This window comes from Agelaius phoeniceus, chromosome 1 (genome assembly GCF_051311805.1).
Source record: "Agelaius phoeniceus isolate bAgePho1 chromosome 1, bAgePho1.hap1, whole genome shotgun sequence".
Lineage (NCBI taxonomy): Eukaryota > Metazoa > Chordata > Aves > Passeriformes > Icteridae > Agelaius > Agelaius phoeniceus.
Genome location: NC_135265.1, coordinates 47,102,611 through 47,122,091, shown reverse-complemented (window position 1 = coordinate 47,122,091; position 19,481 = coordinate 47,102,611). Strand labels below are relative to the sequence as shown.

The 19,481-nt window shown below is 39.1% G+C and overlaps 2 protein-coding genes across 2 annotated transcripts; one reads left to right on the top strand and one right to left on the bottom strand.

The window, feature by feature from the left end:
• Nucleotides 1-215: 215 nt before the first annotated feature.
• On the top strand, nt 216-13,143 carry RP9 (RP9 pre-mRNA splicing factor). Its single transcript, XM_054634785.2, has 6 exons — nt 216-472; nt 2,080-2,110; nt 2,879-3,008; nt 3,333-3,424; nt 4,856-4,917; nt 6,008-13,143. The coding sequence occupies exons 1-6, from the start codon at nt 270-272 to the stop codon at nt 6,225-6,227; spliced, it is 738 nt and encodes a 245-aa protein (XP_054490760.1). The 5' UTR covers nt 216-269; the 3' UTR covers nt 6,228-13,143.
• LOC129118270 (uncharacterized) lies at nt 12,285-19,266 on the bottom strand. The gene is made up of 5 exons (XM_077178760.1): nt 19,112-19,266; nt 16,517-18,409; nt 15,430-15,555; nt 13,412-13,577; nt 12,285-12,312 (listed from the first exon to the last, which is right to left on the bottom strand). Exons 1-5 carry the CDS (start codon nt 19,257-19,259, stop codon nt 12,285-12,287), a joined length of 2,361 nt encoding a protein of 786 aa, XP_077034875.1. The 5' UTR covers nt 19,260-19,266.
• Between the last annotated feature and the right edge of the window lie 215 nt (nt 19,267-19,481).

The window sequence follows — 19,481 nt, the reverse complement described above, 5'->3', positions numbered from 1 at the left end:
TTTTTTTTTTTTTGTTGCTTTTTTTAATATATCGGTGTTTGGAAGGCACAACACTCCGCACGTTACTCCGAACCCCCGGTAAGCTGCCGGGGTTGCCTGAGGCCACTGCGGCGAGGGAGGCCCGCGCCCGTCCGGCTCCGTGAGGGGCGGGGAGCCGGGGCTGCCGGCGCCGGAGGAAGTCGGCGCTCGGCCGGAAACCGGGATGCAGAGGGCGGGCAGGGGGCGTCGCCGGGGCCCCGCCGTCCGCCGCGGCTGTGGCCGCCGCGCCCATGGCCCAGCGGGCGCCCAGGGGGCAGGGGCAGGACGAGGAGGAGGGAGCGGAGGAGGAGGCGGCGGCGAGGGGCAGCCAGGCGCGGGCCAGGAGCCATGCGGAGCCCGCGGCGAGCGGCGGCAGGACCCAGGACCGGCATGAGAGGAAGCGGAAGAGGCAGGAGGCGCAGCAGCTGCAGAAGATCCAGCACTTGGAGTCTTTGTAAGGAGCGGAGGAGGGGAGGCTGCCCGCGGCTCCCGCCCCGGCCCTGCCCCGAGCGCACCCCGCCGGCATTTGGGGCTCATTTCCAGTGCAGGGTGTGGGATTTTTTGGGGGAGTGGTGATTATTTCTCCCCTGTCCCCTTAGGGGTGAGCCGGCAGAAGGGGTTCGGGACCACTTGCAGAGTTGCTTGGTGATTTATGAAGGGCTTGTTGGGGCACAGGCTCTCCCGGGTTCCTCCAAGTCTGACAGATGCAGCATAGGAGCAGAGGTTGTTCCACTAGAATGGACTAAAAAAAAAAAAGAAATCGGGATAAAAAGGTGCTGTAAAGGTTTATGTTATTTCACCGAAAAGGAATTATTGTTTTAACGGAATAAAAAGGTCAGAAGGTATACAAGAACATGATTTTGTTTTTTTTCTTTTCCACGTGCAACTGAAAATCAGTTTGTTATTAAATGCGCCAAAAAGCACTCCAAAGTTATTGTTATAAAGATGGGATGAACACACTTTAACCACCCTGCTGTTCTGATTGTATTAGTATGATTGTGCCTAGCAATCCTATAGGTATGTAGGGGTGTCTGTGTGTGGACAGCTAAACCAATGAAATATTGCCTATGCCATCAAACTTATGGCCTAAAATTATGCACAGCCAGTATAAACATTTCGTGTCCTGCTGAGTTAATATGTGGATAATGTCTGGAGAGTCCTGTTGAAAAGAGTCTGCCATAAAGCAGAAGATTTTGGGACTCTGGGCTTGCACAGCGCTGTTCTTCTTGTTTCATTGGAAAACAACCCCCAAAAAAATCTCAGTTCTCTTCTAAGACCACTCTACACTAAGGCAGCAGATTACAGAAAATAGTGTATCTGTTTAAATACAGATGGGATTTGAGGGGGGAAAATACCCAGTACAAATTCAGTTATACAGACATGCATCTTTCTAATTAATGTGTATTCTTTACCTCCAGGACCATTTGTAAAATGCCTTGGCATTTAACTCCTTAGCACATGCATTATCTCAGTTGCTGTGGGCTCTATGTAGTACCTGTTTGCTACTTGGATTTTAGCAAATGTTTTATCTACTGTTGACTCCAAAGAAATGCTGCAGAAAATATGGTACTTTGCTCAGTAGGGCTCTGTCTTTAGGTTTAATGCAGAGAAGATGATGAAATTTTTATGTATTAGGTTTGGCTGGCAAAGCTAGATGTAAGGAACTGTCTGACTTGACAGTTTCAGCTGGCTATGTCTGTGATTCAGCAGTGCTGGAGTAAAGAAGTTTGGAGACCTTGGGGAGGGGTGCAGCAAAAAAAGAGAATTATGCATGTATGGTATTGAAACTAGATCAAATGTACCACATATCCCCAGGAAGTAGTTGCGCTCCCACAAGAATATGAATCTGAAGGATGTTAGACGTGTACTAATATGATAAATGCTGTCTCTCAGCTTGCTGTATCCATGCTCTGCTGTAGTTCTTAGTAATAAGTTACAGGGTAAAATTTTAGGAAAAATATGAGCTGAAGGCTTTAACTCAATACCACTGAAAAAATGTATTTTTTCAATTTATTTGTCTGTGCTAAGCTGCAGAGTAACAATATCTCTATTGCTTTTCAGCTATGAGAAACCTCCCCCTGGACTAATTAAGGTTGGTAAAAAGCAGTCATTTTCTAGGATTATGAGGGATTTTCACAAAATGTGTTCTTTAGGTGTTTTAAGTGTCTGTGATACCTATATAAATTACATCAAGAAGTAAGTGCTTCCCAGGAAAAACTCAGAGAATCATTACAAGCTGACCACTTCGTCTTGGTGATCCAGAGTGGAATGCCCAGGATCAGATAGAAGGAGACCAGGTCTTTCATCATCATCTCTTAGCATACTTCATTCAGTATTTAATAGTGTGGATAGAGGGGAGCCATTTATGGAAAGCAGATTTTTGGTTTGAGTGACATCTTTTCAGGATTCTTCTCTATTTTCTTAGGCCAATATAATTCTTTCATCATGATCATTACTTTTGCCAAATTTATGTACCTAAGCCATGAAGTAGTGTTTTTAAACTAAAAAATAACTGCTCTGTGTTGTAAAGGCTTCCTCGTAATTGTTATGTCTTTCTAGCAGGAAGAGGATAACAAAGTCTCTGCTTTGTGTTAAGTTTTCATTTCTATTATTTATTCAAATAAATGGATGAGAAGGATTGAAATTCCTGTACAGCAAAGTTCTGGCTGCAAAATTCAAGGGTGAGAAAAAAAGAAAGGGTCAAGTATTTTCAATCTTTTGTGTGTTACTAGGAAAAAAGATAATGGGGGAAATATGTTTCCTATAAAGTGAAGGTCTGTACACTTGAAGTATTAATTCTAGCAAAGTTAAAAAAAGGAAGTTATTTTATTGTCCTTATCTTTCTGCTTTTTCTTCATAGGAGAATGAAACAAAACCAGAAGACTGCATACCTGATGTACCAGGCAATGAAAGTGCACGAGAATTCCTGGCACATGCCCCAACCAAAGGGCTTTGGATGCCTTTGGGAAAAGAAGTCAAAGTTATGCAGTGTAAGGCTGAAAATATTCCAGATGTCATTAGACTATCATATACCATCCATTTACACTGTGGGAGGGCAGAATGTCTGGTGGACAGATGATGAAGTCCAGGTAGATTCACATCATATTGATAGAAAAGCATACAGTAGCTTGAAGGCTGTAATAGCCTAGTATTTTATGGACATTACATTTATCAACATAGTGGTTGTATTTCTCTGTTTCTTCCAACAGATTGAAAATATTTTGCAGAAATGTGGTTTTGGCTTTTTTATGCTGCTTCTTCTTCTGATCTGTCTCAGAGGTGCAATTCACTGCTGCTTTTTTTTTTTTTTTAAGGTTGGAGATGTAAACGTTATGGACACAGAACAGGAGATAAGGAATGCCCATTCTTTATTAAAGGCAATCAGAAGTTGGAACAATTTAGAGTAGTGAGTACCAATATTGTAGTATTACTGCTTGTATTTTTTAGTACTGATAATGCATACTCTTGCAACTGAAGATAAGCCTTTTAGGTGATGCTTTATTAAGGACTTTTTCTCTGTCTCTAGTATAACATAGATGCTGAAAATCTCCTAATACAGAAAAAGCTACAGGTGTGGTTGGATGTTTGACTACTTTGCAGAAAATCTACTCTTCAAGAGGAAAATTAATAATTTTTACATATAAATTGGAAATCTTCAAGAACCTGTTTCAACCATTATTTTTCTTTTGTGATTAAAATGTCAACACAACAAAAAATGTTTAGTCGCGCTTGAGCTGCCCACATTACAGCTGCTTCAAGCCTTCTGCTCTCACTGTGAACAACCACATCATGAATGCTGTTGTCTAGGTCTGTTATCCAGTCATTGTCTACAAGTCTGATCTCTTGCTGCATGAAGCCACATCTCAGTTCTGCAGATTCTTCCTGTGTGATCTCTTTAACAATTTCTGTTGCTCTGCATCATTGACCTATATTTCAAGCTGTCATCACATCATGTCTTATGTCCTCATTTCTGTCCTTGAAAAATGTAATCTTGGCTTAGTCTGTCCAAGTTCTGGATTGTTACTAATTGTATGCAACTGCAAAGAGTATTATTAGCTCTTTCCAATGACCAGACTGCCTCTAGTCTTCATTTTCCCTCGGGCTTCTTTCTTGCATCAAACTGTTGTTGTATGTCCAAGGCCCTTCATGGTGCATTCCCAACATCTTTCATTTGCTCCTGAAATTTCAGTTCCCACCTCTGGTCAGCATCGGCCATCTCTCCTCTCTGTTGGACTTGTTTGCGTAATCTTCCAACAGAAATGACTACCCCACCTTTTTTTCTGCATTCTTGCATGGCATAAACCCACCTTAAATGTCTGCAAAGTTTATTTGCTGTCTTCCTTCACAGCTATCTTTTGCTGCAATGCACACTTAATTTGATTTTAGAACCAGTAATTTTAGTGCATAGCATGATGGAACAACTTCAGCTTCACTATCCATATCTTATATTCCTTACTCCTGTATTCCTGTTTGTTTATATCCAGATTTTTAAAATGTGCTGTAAGGGTACAGATCATTATTTTGAACTTGAGTATTCTATGTAAGTCTAGCTATTCCCACAGATTCTGTATGGGATTCTCATAGTTGGCTGTGATTGGAGAGGTAGGGACATGCATACCTAAGGAAGGTCCCCTTCTTTGGAGATGTAGCTAGAAAACCTTTCCCTAAAGCAAATACAGGAAAAGTTCAGGTGAGCAGTGCTGACAGTGAATTAAGAGCTTGCTAAGCATATTCCGTCTTTTGATAAAAGCCTCTAGCATTTGGTTGCTTTGGTTTATTTTTTTAGGAGATAAAACCATTGGTGATAACATTGCATTTCCTGTTTTCCATTTTAAAGGCACATGAAGATCCAATGTATGATATAATAAGGGAAAATAAGCGTCATGAAAAAGAAAAGAGGTGAGTGTATCTGTAGTAAACAGCATTTTCAATTTAGTTTTTATTTTGGTAATGTGGCGCTAATGTATAGGTGACCTTTTTATAGGAGCTTATTTTTAGTTCAGAAGGTTTTTTTAATGGCAGTTTCTTTATGTTGATAGACTAATGCATTTCTACTTTCTAAATAATCACTCTTTTGTACTTCCAATCACTTCAATTCTTCAGCTTTTGTATTCTCCCCAAAACAAAGTTTAAAGAGCAGCTGTAAGCATTTATGCCATGATATTCTGGTACTTAGGTGTGGTTTTGGTTTAGGCCTGAAAAAAGAGTTGGATTTATTTTTTTTCTTTCACTGACTTCACTGAGGTGTTTTCTAAAATGCGGTTTGTCAGAATGTTTTCAGTAGAAATGAAGTGGGGGTTTAGAAAGCTAGTTCTAGGCAACTGATAATGCTACTTTTGTGAGGTCATTATTTAGTGCATAAAGTGGCAGTTTTTGCTGCTTTCTTGCTTGAACTGCTTCAGTGGGATAACTGAACAAACTATAGGTAGCCCATAGAGCAGCACTCTTGGAGAGGAGTCCTTGAAGAGGATAAAGAAGACAAGAATAAAATAAGCAAATACTTTGTCCCTAGTCCTTGAGAATTCAAAAGAACAGTGCCTTTCAAAAATACTTCTGCATCCAGAGTAGAGCCTGCTCTGTCAGCTTCACTGACATCCTCTCTGTATCAGCAGGACAATCAATGAATGTCATAATATCCTAATCCCAATATGCCTCTGTAGGGATAAGCATAGAATTTCTTACCACCAGGTGGGCTGGTGTTAGCTGTTGCCTTATTTTTTTGCACACATAAATAAGCTAATAAGCTAGTCTGCCTTTCCTATCCAATGGGATGGAAAGTCCCTGAAAGCAGAACATCTGCTTGTCTCAAAGGAGTTGCTTTTATCAGTCCATGATATTATCTGTAATGAGAGCGTAATTAAGCGAAAGAGGAAGCGTTCCCCTGCCCTTTGCATGCAGCTCAACCATTCCTCAAGCCAGGAAGGAAGGATGAAAGCTAGGGGGGAAAGACAAGCTAGAAAGGATTCTCATTCACGTATTTTAAACTCAGGATACAGCAACTGAAGCAGCTCCTGGAGGACTCTACCTCAGAATCTGATAGCAGTGATGACAGTGATGACGATGATGAAGATGGCAGCAGCTCCACTTCCTCAGAACATAAACACAAGAAGAAAAAGAGAAAAAAGGAAAAGAAAAAGAAAGAAAAGAAGAAGAAGAAAAAGAGGAAGCATAAATCATCCAAATCTAATGACAAGTCAGAATCTGACTGACAGCAGTCGCCTGCTGCATGCTCATTGACCTCTCTACTTGTGAACTGTGAGGAAAGATCCAAAGAATGAGGAGGAAAACACCAGAAAGGGCTTTATTAAACTTGAAACATACATGTGTATGCATACAGCATCCTACACTGGCATCCTTTTCTGCCCCTCTGCAGCCAGAAAGAAGAAAGCTGCATTGAACCATATCTTTGTGCTGTAAAACCCATGCTGAGACTCATCCAGCTTGGTCAGATGGGGCCTCTGCATTGCTGCCTGTGACCAGCAGCAGAAAGCAGCGACCACCAAGGGATCACTGACAAACCTGTAGCATTAGCAGACTGTCTGTTGAAGTGTCTTTACTCCATGAAGTTGTTTTATCATATACAAAGCCTCATTGTACCAGGACTGCAGTTTGCACCATGCAGAGCACTGAGGGTTCCCTTCCAGTGCTTGTAATGAGCAGGTTGTACTGTATTTTCTTCTGCGCATACGTGCTGAACTTCTGTGTACTTATCCTAAAATTGGCAGCTAGGGAAATAAAAGAGTTCTGCTGCAGGGGAAAAAAGGTAATCAAGGGGATTTATTCATGACAAAATTGCAGCATCATCAAGACTTGATTTTTTTTTTTTGGTGTGCGTGTGTAACAAAATCTCAACATCACCATCATTAATACAACAGTTCTGAAACACCTGAAGTGAAACATCTACAGTGTCTAAACCACAGAAGTGGGAGCCAAGTGTAATGATGTTAAATGTTCAACTTAACTGAAAAGAGGTAGTAGCTTTAGTTATTTTAAAAGGAGGGTTCCACATAAGAAATTTAAAAGATTAATATACTGCATATTCTGCAGTATCAGTTGTTTTGATACAAGTTGAGGGAGGTTTCTTTTTTAAAAGGCTTGGGGGTAATAAATTCCCACTTTTTTTGTTTACTGGATTTGATGAGGTAACATTTTTTTGAATCATCCCACAAGAATATAAATGTGTAAGCTCTCAAAATGGTTTTCAACTATATGCATGAAACCACAATAATAGTAAAGAATTTGTAAGTAGGAAGAAGAGAACATTTTGTGTACTTAGGAGACCTCACATACTGACCACACTTTTAAATAATCCTGCAGACTCAACCAGGAAGATGGAGATAGCTATAAACAGCATTACAGTAACCAACTCTCTTTGAAGCCTCAAGGTACATTAGTACAGAGCTGTGAATTGAGGAAGTAGATGATGGATATTGGTACTGTGCAAAAGGAAAGAGAAAACTGGATTTGCTTTGAAAGAACTTCTATGGAATTTAGTCTCTGTGAGTATGCTAAGATTGAAAAAAAACCCCCACATGATACAGCTCTAATACAGTAGAGTGAACATTAACAGTGCAATCAAGGAGTCATAGACCACAATGCAGCTAAGATTGTTTTATTTTCTTCAAAGCTTTGGAAGAGAGGACAAGGGAAGGTATAAATTAAAATGTTTTTTCTCCCTCCTACATTTCTTAGAGTGGTTTAGAAAAAATAACCCCCCATTCCTTACCAGTCATTCACAATATGTTCTGAGGAAAAACAAGATAAGCAAGGCCTGCTTACAAGAAGTTTCTGTATCATATTCCCAGACCTTGAAGGTAGAGTTGTATTTTGTCTTGTATTTAGCAAATCTCCCTGTGCTGGGATTTACTGGTGACTCATGGTAGTTCCCTATATCAGCAGCATTATCAAATTCTAAGGGCCTTGTTCTTTCACCAGAAAAAGATTTAACAGCTGAAATAGCATAGGGAGATCTATAATGGACTGATTCTCTTGGCCAGGTTGGACAGGGCTCTGGGCAACCTGGTCTAGTGGGAGGTGGCCCTGTGTATGGCAGGGGGTGGAAACTAGATGATCTTTACAGCCCCTTCCAACCCAAACCATTCTAGAATTCTTGTATTGCCACACTGAGGGCTGAGATTAATGCATTTATAAATTATTGAACAGATGGTGGAAGCTTGATATTGACCTGATTCGTTCCAAGAAAACTCTTACTCAGGCTTGTCTAGAGCAGGGCTAACTTAAGATCTCTTCAGTTGCTTCAGCTTTTGTCATTTAAGATTGTTCTGAAGCTCAGTTTAATATAAACAAATTCAGTTTTTCCTTTGCAATCCCCTTCCTTGTTAATGGAACTCTCTCTTTGTATCAGTCAGGGTTTATTATTTTAACAATTAAGAAAAATACATTAGGAGACCATTTCTAACTTGTATCAAATCTAATTTAAATGTTTGAGATGCCAAATAATTTTTCTATGCCTGACTAAAGGCATAGCATCTTTCCAGTCAGGGTTTATAGAACACACCCCCACAGTAGAGCAGTGCAAACTCTGCTGTTACTTCTGTTACTTCACTGAAATGCTCTCTCACCCTCTACTTCTGAGAGTACCTATGCTGCAGGTACTTAGAATCATGGGTTAGATTTTAGTGTTTAGTGGCCTTGGATAGATTTTCTTTTATATCCACGCACTGGTTATAAACTTTGCCATTTTCCTTAGCAATCAATTAATCTTCACTATTTATTACTCTGTAGCAATTGGCTTTCCCACTGCTTTGTACTAGTTTAATTTCACACACCTTTAATCTTACACTGGTGGGTATGTGAGTAACTGATTCCTGTTTGTTCTCCCTATATCATTTCCAGTTTTATAAGCCCCTGTCATATCCCATGTAGGTCTTTACTGCAAGTCATAAAAGTAGCATTTCAAAATTTAACAGTTCCAATAGACTAAGATTTATAGGAGCTCTTTTAACAGCCAGGGCTAGAGTGCTGAGAAGCATGATTCATGTCATCGTTTGGCATTTTAAACAGTGCCAAAGCTGTCATTTAAGATAAGTCTTTTAAAAATATGTAGACTAGAGATAAATACCAACACCCCTTTAGATTAATGAAAAGCAGTTCTATGTTGAAGTAAACGCAGAAAGCAGGATAGAAAGTTACAGTCTTGAAAAACTGACTAGCCTTACATTTTAAATCATAATCATTTAAGGTTTTTTTTCAAAAAACATTTTTTTCTTGCCTTCTTTATAGACATTTATTTCCATTTGAATGTTCTGTTGAAGCCCAAGTGATAGTAATAACATAATTATATAGTCCCATGAAACTAAAGTGTTAAACACAGCTAAAACAACCTTCAAAGGCAATACAGCTCCCCAGGTATTTGATCTTAATACTCTGCATCATTTTTGTAAGAAAGATATTTCAGGTAAAATACTGATACTTTCCTTAATTCTTTGGCCATTCAATTAGGTGGGGTTTATAGTCTTTTTGAGTGAGACAGCCAGTCAGGGGAAGCTAGTACTCTAAAAAAGGAATAAATTTGTTTTTCCTTGGTATGCCTTCACTTAGCATGCCATGAGTGTTATAGGCTTTTGGGGTTTGGTTTTGGTGGGTTTTTTTGGTTTTTTTTTCCCCATTAGCTCTGTTCTGCCTTTGTTTGATTTTAATAGAAAGACCTGTGGTTAATATTTTCCAGTATAAGGCAGAACACCAGACATTGTAAAAGGGGAAAAAAATTTTATGCCATCCAGGTGCTACCAAACTGAAAATTAAAATACAGAATTAATACCTGGCAAGCCAACAGAACCCAGAGCTCCACATCAGTAGTTACACCACACCCACTTTGCAAGAGGTTTCAGTTAGCTACAAATAACGATTTAGAAATCCTGAGCCACAAACAGTAAGTCTATCCAAACAATGCTCTCAGTATGGCAATCCCAGAGGCCTCTAAGGTTTGTTGCTGGTGTGCTAAGCAGCAAATAGATTCTTCAGCTGCCTTTCAGGAGATGCTGCAGGAAGCATGTGAAACTTCCAAGGCAATGCAGTACTGCGACAGTTAGAAATTCACAGCACTGCCAGCTCTGCAGTGAGTCACTGGGCAGTCAGTCTGGCTGCAGTGGGAACAAAAGCTGACACGTATGTGCATCTGCAGAACTAAATAGCACTGTGCCTTGGTTACCTGGCTGAATAAACAAGAGCCTAGGCTTGAGCTCCCAGCCTTTTAAATGCAGTTTGTACTTCAGTGCCTTTGTGAAGCATGGCCTTTTGACTCACTGGAACACTAGTTTCAGCTGTGAGCCAGTTAAGATGCAATCCACAAATTGTCCATACTGCTGAATGGAAAAAAAGCCAAGTAGAAGATTTAGTTTTCAGGTCACAGGACTAGTACTGTTAGAGTAAACTACACTGCACATAACCTTATCAAATAATTATTTCTTGAACACATTTATGCATACTGCTTTAAGTATTGGGCGTAGCACAGGTATAGTACAAGCTATAACTAGTTTAAAATAGCATTTGTTTTCAGACAAAGAGCTGTGTAAACTCTCCTACTGCTACTCCCTCAAGTCCTCTCAGGAGCATTACCAGGCCCTAAATTACTTCTTGCATCTGAGTGGAAATCACACCAAGTAGTGCAAAACCTGTAAAAGGATGACCAACATGATCATTTGGAGTACCTGTCAAGTATTACCCATTCCCAAAAGTAAGAATGCCATCTGATTGTGAGGTCATGAATATTCCTTTATAAGATAAGCAGCAAAAGATACAGCTAAGGCTATCAGCAGAAACGGGTGTTAAAAAGCTCCATGCTTGAATTCCTCATTTGATTCTTTGATGCTCTGGTGCAGAGATTTCATGCAGCACAGAAGCCAAATAAGAATTTTTAATGCATTTATTTTCTTTCATTGCTTGAAGTAAAAAGGAATTGAAAACTTGTCATCACAATGACTTCTTTCCTCTAACAGCTTGTGGTAAAGGCTGTAGTTATAGCAGAGCTTTAACAATTAACCAGGTGGTATTAGAAGTAATAGAGAGATAGGATCAGTTGGGTAGGGAAATATCAGTACTCCTCACTAAGAGGGAAAACAGCATAACTTCAGTTACAGGTCAGACTAGTAATAGGTGGGCACAAAACCCAAACAGTCACAGGAAATGCTACTTTTATCCATGTAGCTTACTCTAGGGCCCAGACAGAATAAGAAGATGGGAGAGGAGGCAAAAGACAAGTTCTGTCTGTGCATTCACCCCACCCTTTTTTTAAGGAAAACGAGATGTTTGTTTTGTTGTTGTTTTTTTTGTTGTTTCCCCATTTTCTTCACTGATGCTATCATTTTATTTGCAAATCATTCAAGATTGGCAATATCATATTTATTCTTCTCACACAGTAATAATAGCCTTCCTAGGCATGGAGAAAAAGAAACACATATTTTTGAGCTATCCACCTCATCTAGATCAGTCTGTTACCATTATTCCTAAGGCAGCTCAGCACAGACCTAATTTTATCATCTTAGTTCTGTAAAGAGACTTCCAGGGATAGTATCACCTGTAAATCATAGAAGTCATCAGTAGGAAGTCAGAAAACAGGGCACACCACTAAAATCTTCTGTTTTACCTTTCAGATCCATATCTCCAGCTCAGGGTCTCTATAATGGACTCAAAAATCTCAAGAGAAAAAGGGGAGGAGAGGGAAGCATCACATCAACTCAGTGCTTTAGTTTTAGTCCTCAATCATGAGATTAAGATCTGAGGAACTGCCTTGAAAGTTTAAAACAGCACTTGACTTCATACAGCTGTAACTATATTCCTTTACATTTTGACAAAAACAAATCCAGCTGATAAAAAAGGATCTTGTACTTATGTCCAGATCATATGACTATGAGATAACAGGGACAGGCTTCACAGACCTGCAGAGTTTAAGGACAGGGCAGCAATAACTGTCATGCTGTAATAGCAGTTGTGCACATACATTGCCATCTCAAGTTTTTTTGCTACTGTGTAAAGATGGAACACAAGAAGTCTCAAAAGTGCAATTCTATGAAATTTATTATTTAAATAGTGGATGTGCCAGTTATAAAAAGGTGTCTTTGGTGTTAAATATTTAATTCCATTTTAATTGTGTACTCAGTCTTCATAGTGTCATTCTTGCCCTTTTAGAGTGAACAGCAACTTACAAAATATGCAAGAGAATAGTAATCAAATCTTAGATTTATACAAAAAAAAAAGTTGGTATTCCCCCACCCCTCTTCTGCCCCAATATTTGCAATTATCTTTTCTTAGAGAGGGACTTCCTTGTTCCATGCCCTAAAGGTAAAAAAAAAAAAAAGTTAAGGAATGTATATATTCCACCTCAAAGTTATGTTAATTTGCTTCTGAAAAAAGACTAGATATTAGTGATTGTCTTTTCCTATTGCAGGCACAATGGTTGACATTAGAATCATGTACTCAACTTCCCAGCTAGTATAAAATGTGCATGAGTGGTTTTGGACTTCAGAATATCCCAGCATAACAGATAAGAGTCCCATGAGAAGCTCATATCACATTCTCAGTGTGCTCATATAACTGCATTGTTGAATGTACCCAAGAAACATCAGCTATTTCTGGGGAAAATACAAGGAGTGTTTTGGGATTATGCAAGTCTCCTGTAGCCTTCAGGGCTGATGCAAATTTTCACTAGTAAGATACTTCAGCCTAAGTTTGTTTCCAACCTTCCTTACATTTCCAAGATCAAAGTCTAAGCCTCTGTCTATTTTATGAGAGAGAGAGAGAGACACACTATCTTTTACTCATGTATTTCCTGATAGAATATTTGGGTTCATTTTTCTACACTAACTTACTCTTTTCGAGAAAGAAAACTGATTTTACAGATAGCTTCTTGTATCTACTGACCCTTTTTAATTTATAACCTTTTCAGACTCACAAATGCACAAAAGCATATTTGTTGCTGACTCAAGTTCATTTTGATTTTTCCCTCCACTGTTTTTCCCCATCTTCCTCCAAAATAGCCAGAAGTTCCTAATGGATTAAGTTGGAGATCTTAAGAATTATCTATATGCATTTGTGTTGTATCAAATTGCAAATCATTTGGGCTGAGGCAGATGAGCAACTTAAATAAAAGCATGTACTGCAAAGTGACACAGGACCCAGCACTTTAAAGAGACAGTACAGCAGTCTGAAGAGCAACTAGACTAAACCAGCAGGTTTTGGTGTGGGTTTCCTCCCCCATCCTTACATTAAACAAAGAAGGAACCTAACCTGGTCAAAGCTACACTGCATTCATAGCAAGGTGATCAAATGCTTAAAATTCAGCTTCCCCCTCACCTTTTCTGCATATTTCACAAACTATCCAACATCCCTGCAGTTCAAACCAAGAAAGATTAGTCCCAAAGATAGAAAAAAATACTTGTAACAGTCATTTTTGTAGCTTGTCACTGTATACCAACCTTTGTGTACACTGTGTTTAGGCAGCTCCCACATTTCTACTTCTTCCACCTCATGTCTCATGTCTCTGCGTTTTGAAGGTGGCTTGCCCATTCTTTTCTTCTTTGCTTTAACCAAAGGTGGGCACACTAAATAACAAGATACAAGTGGTGTTATTTCTCCAATGCATAGTCACAAGGCAAATTTAACCATGACTTTCACCAGCTGGTCTGTGGTGTTCCTCCCTCCCTTTTTTCTACCCGTTTTAAGTAGAAGTTAAAATTGACACTACACATGCCAAGCAAGTCTTACACATCTACAGCATTTAATCACTGTCTAACCATAATTCTGGATGCATTGTATTTTGAGTCATAATTTGGATAGGTGTTAACGTGGTAAAAAAGGAACCTAGTACATTGGATAATTCTGCCTTAGTTCACTTTTCAAGTGTTCAAGACTAGTTGGTGCTGTCCAAGTGACCCAATTCACCAACTGTCTTTAAAAAACTTCAGACCTGTGAAGTTATGCACTACAAGTACACTGCTCAAGCAGTCAAATTTAGTGCATGATATTACTGCTAAAGCCATAGATCTTGTTTAGACAAACCTCCTTACTCGTGGGGCACTTTAATTTGAAAAAGCAAATACTAATATAGGAAACATTTTTAAAGAGAATGTAATTTTAATAGCATTTCTGCAGCATCCACTGGCACAAACAGTGTTCAGAAAACAGTTCAGTTCCTGCTTCCTAACACTGAATGTGATGACTTCTTCCAACTACCTGGGCTAGAAAAAGAGGAAGAGTAAGCAAGAAACAGACCAAACATCCTCAGTTTGCTGCATCATCTCTGGATTCAAAGATGCAGAAGAGACGTGCTGGAAGTTAAAGGTAACTTACAGTTATTCTAGAACTATTACCAATATTTTTATACGCTGTAGTGGAGCCAGGAACAATGCTGCTAAAGTAAAACGTTTTCAACTCTTACAGAGCATACTAGCATTAAAAAACAAAATCCTGCAACACTGAACTCTGCATATAGAAAGCCTCCAATGAAAGAGGCAAATAATCCCAAACCCCAATAGGCTCAAGCAGGAAAGCAACACAAAGAAAGAACTAAGGAAAACACTCTCTGCTTGGTTGTTGATATATGAAAGCTGATGTATATTATCAGTGAACTGAAGACAAGCAAATCATCTGTTCTGAAGATAGCCTCACACCCATTATTTGATAGGCTGATCCTGAGATACTTGAAACACATGACCCAGGAGAGTGGCAATACCAACACTACAGCAAATTCTGTAGCTGTTCCAGCAGCACCTACATTCGAACACCTTTGAAAAGCATCAAAACCAGATCTGAACTCCAAGTAAGACATTAACTATAAAGAAGAAAAAAAACCAAAACATTCTGCTTGGTGAGCTAAGACACTATCTAAGCTATTACTTGGTTAAAATGACTGTTTTCTTCATCTTTTCCTTAACTAGATCACAATGATTTGCACTCCATTATTCTTCAACAGTGTCAGGGCAACAGTTGGTCCATGCTAGTTTTTCTGAGTGTTGGCATACGAAGCTACTGCATAGAACTCCCTTCATGTTTTACTGATCAAAATTAGGAGCTACCACTGCACATGCTACCAAGAGTAGCATTATCTGTATAAAGAATTAATATTACAGTTTATGGCAGTAACAACTTTATACAAATAAAGGCTTTGCTTTGGCCACATCAAAGCATTTAATGCTTTGATTTTCTATAAAATTACCTTAAAAACATCCCCAGAAGTATCTCTGATGCATCCTTATTACCCTGTTTCAGTTTGAGAAGGCTATAAATATATCCAAGGTATATTTATACACTGACTGACAGGCATTTTATAAATAGCAAAGCAACAAGGATTAGTTTTATTGTTTTCAAATCTTATGCAACTATCACATGCTTGCTATTTGTATCATATCCTTCTGGATGTTCCTTAGGAACAAAAACACACAGAGAAAGCTGTACCTTGTTCTTTGCTCCTTGCTGGAGGTGAGAAACTACCACGTATTTGGCTGGTAAATCTGGGCTTAGCACCGCTTCTAATCCAGTACTCTTCAGGTGGTATCCCCATGTTCTCTCTTAACAGCCTTCCTAATTAAAATTTAAAAAAAATAAAATTAAGGTCAGTATTTAGTCTTGGTAATGCTAACACAAGCCAGAATGCAAAGCCAGCTACTGGATCTGATTGTAGGAATCTGTTGAAATATAAACAGTTTTCTGGAGATTACACTTAAAAATTACAAGACACATTAAGTGTACAGATTTTGAACAAAGAAAATAAAGTTTAAGAACACTAAGCCTGTAAGTAAATCACCCTGTTTTGGTTGTTTATTACAATGCAAGACACTACTAAACAGCAGCCACCTGCTGAAGTGACCATACAACCAGTTGCAAACTGATAATTCTTCTTATTCTCAGTATACATTAATCCAATTTCTAAGAGGATCTACCTTGAAATAAATAAGATGTCCTTTCCCAGGTCAAATTTAATAATGTTTCACACCAATTTTCTGAAAGTACAAAACTGTTTTTGCTAAGAAAGCAGCAGCTACAATTTAAAAAAAAAATGTTTGACTCCTCAACTGCAGGAAAGTTACACATGGTAGGTCCACTAGATTGTAATTAATTCTGTTTAATGCACCCAGCATTAGTCTGTGATAGGAGAGTCAGACTGTATAAACTTAAATGCAGAGCTTCTAAGATATTAAGAAACAGTAAATACATAATCCAAATTATCTTAAGCTTAACAAGTTAATAAATTGCCACAAATGTCAGACAGTTAAATGTATCAAATCTAACATAAAGGCAAGCTTCTGCATTATTCTCTGCTGGCTGTAAAAATGCAGAGTCCTTATGCAATAGCTAAAAAGTTGCAGCAAACTTCCCTCTGTTTCAGAAAAAAAATATTCTGCAGGACTTCTGGCTCTTTGCCAAATTTGAAGCTACAACATGCTCTAATCTTCACACTAGTTTAAGCTACAATATGAAACTGCAATTAGGTGTTCTTTGTGCATGCTACTAATCAGCACTTGGTCCTTAGCAATTTACTCACCTCTCAAGAATTTCCGTAGCATTCGCTGGTGTTCGAGTCCTTCTCTTCTTGTCATAGGCCTCTTTCTTCCATAATACCCATAGTCACTGTATACAACTTCATCTTGTTCTCTCTTCTTTGGCTTGTAAACTACACCAATGTTTTCAACAAGCCCACTCCTAGTTTTTATTTTCTCTTGAGCAGGCCAGCTAATTAATTGTGCTGGTACAGCATTTGTAGGTGGTTTCCAAAGCACTCTCTGACCGACTTGGTAGAAATTTCCTTTACTTGGCCTCAAGATGCCATATGGAGGGGCTTCTTGAAAGAAATACTCAATTTCATCCATGTCATCATCCTCGTCCTCCTCATACTCATCCTCTCCATCTTCATCTTCCTCTTCTCCCTTCACAGAATATTCTTCAGAGTCCTCAACTTCTGACAAACTCTTAGTTGCTTTTTTGTTGGGAGAATTGACTTCTTTCCTACTAGAGGACCTAGAAAGGGCTCCCAGCTTTCTACCTTTACTGGAAGTCTCCTTGATCTTTGTGTTTGAAGAGTTGACATCTTGGTCATTCAGGCTGTTCACCTGCTCCTTTCCTACCACTTCATCTATGTTAGGGGATCCACCACTTTTAATTTGGTCTAAGCCCTCTGTACTTTTCTGAAGAGTGTACATGCTTTTCTGAAGCACATAGTCAGGCACAAAATAAGACACTGGGGCATTATCAGTTGATGAGCCTTCCTCTCCAGAGGACATGTCATCAGAAGACAGACTGATTACACTTCGACGCTTCCTTTGTGGCAAACAAGCATTGTAGTTTGTGTCCATACTGTCCAAACAAGCCAGCCAGCTGCTAGAGGGAGCAAACCTCTCAATTGATTTGTCACACCAAATACTTTTTTCTGTCTGACTTTCATTGGTTGCACTGTGGCTTAAATTCAGCTTTTTCTGCTGAAAGTCACTCATTACCTCCATATTAGATGGAAGTAGTCCTGCTTGTTGAATAAAGCCAGGCTCTTCTTGAGAAGCTTTTGATCCTGCAGACCTTTTAGTGCTAGATTTCTTAGCTATTACCACTGGTTGATCTACACCAACAGATCTTGCCAACTCTGTGATTTGCACTGCCATGGTTTCACCTGGGGGGGATTTTGCCATCTTTTCTGCATCCAGCTTCACTTCATTATTTTGCACATCTTTCTCTTGCACAGCTTCAGCACCCTGTTTGGAGGTGACAACAGCTTTTCTCTCATCTAAGGAAGCTCCTGGCAGCATATTCTCCCCTTCATGAGGGCCATATATCATGCCTTCACACGAGCTAACAGAAAACAAGTCGTGTGGCACTATGTTCTCTGGAACTGGTTTACCACTTGCCACATCATACAGTGGGATTGTTTCTTTAAAGGATTTCCACAGCTGAATAGCTGGAGAGCCATTTCCATATTCTATCCTCACTTCTTCCTTCTCAAAGGCATAGCTTCCAGTAGGAAGATTTCTATACTGTGTAGAACTGGCAGGGTTCTTATTATGAAACTCTCTGTCTACCACAATAGAAGAGCCAAACAAATTTTGTTTCTCTGAAGTATTTTCAGTCTCTGTACCTATACCAGGAGAAACACAGGCTATATTTCCTGCATCACAACCTTTCGTTTCTGTACGGATATCTTGATGCCTTTTTTGCTTGCTTTCAGGCTGTCTAGGATCAGTCTGTGTTTCTTTTGTCTCCATTTTCTTCCCAGGGCTATTATGATGTCTAAATCTTGTTGCATGATAAAACATAGGGGAAGGTGGGGCAGCATTAAAATAAGGCCTTCTGTTAATTCTTGCATGCACTGGATGCTGTGGGACAAAAAATCGAGGGTACTCATGGAGCGCAACAGAATAAAATGGAAAATACGGATTTCCACTTCGGAAGCCTAGACATTGGTGACAAAAAGAACAGACAAATATATTTCTGAAATTAGTCCTCCTGAATCATATTTACTTGCATAGACAGGGACAGCTACAAGATCAGACACATCTGTAAATAAAACATGCCACCTTTCAATGCTTAGTAGCAAATCTGGTGCAAAAACAGAGTTCTTCATTAGGGAATAGTTTATCTCAACATCTACACTTTAACCAGGGCTTGTTTTCATCCCTTGGAACATTCACCAAGTTGTTTTCTGTGCTTTTTTTGGCTATTTCACAGACTATTACAGAGCATGGATTTTGAAAAAGACAGCTCCAAATACAAGTTCACATAAGTATAGCACTTACAAGGTCTATTTAACAATATCTTTCTTATTTTTTTAAGTTTACATTTATCCATACCTATCATGCATGCACATGTGGAATTCATATATACCCACACATATTAATTCCTAAGTATATTCTGGAGCTCTGTATCTGCAGGATGACCATTAATTAATATTTTGCTTAGCTTCCATTCTCCAGAAGCACCCACAAGCTACATATTTAAGGCAGAATTAATGTAGTGCTAGACTGTCAAAAATCTGATTTATTAAGTATTAGTTAAACTCCCAAGAGGCTCATTAACACAGATACTGCAAGAGTGGAGGAAAGAAGCATGTAACTACGTAACCAAAGATCCCACAGAGAGCTGCTGTTTACCTTACCTGGAGCAGGTACGCAGTATGGACTGTACGCATAACTGAGGTACCATGGATTTGGATAAGGCTGTTGAGCTGATGGCTGTGCATAAATAAAGGGTCCTGGGTGGTTTGTGGAATATGATCCACTTTCTGAAGTTGAAGCAGTATTCATTTTTCTTTAAACACTGAAAGAGAGAAGTAATCATTTATCAACCACTTAAGAACTACGTGACTTAATTATTTTTATGCTCTGTCAGAATTTAGCAGACATTCCTCTCCCTGCCCAGAGAAAACATATCCTTCTAAAAGAAAGCTGCTGTCTTCCAAACAGCAGGTAACAAACTGACATGCTATCAAGGTCAAATATTTCAGTTGGGCTTTGCTAAGCAAGCTT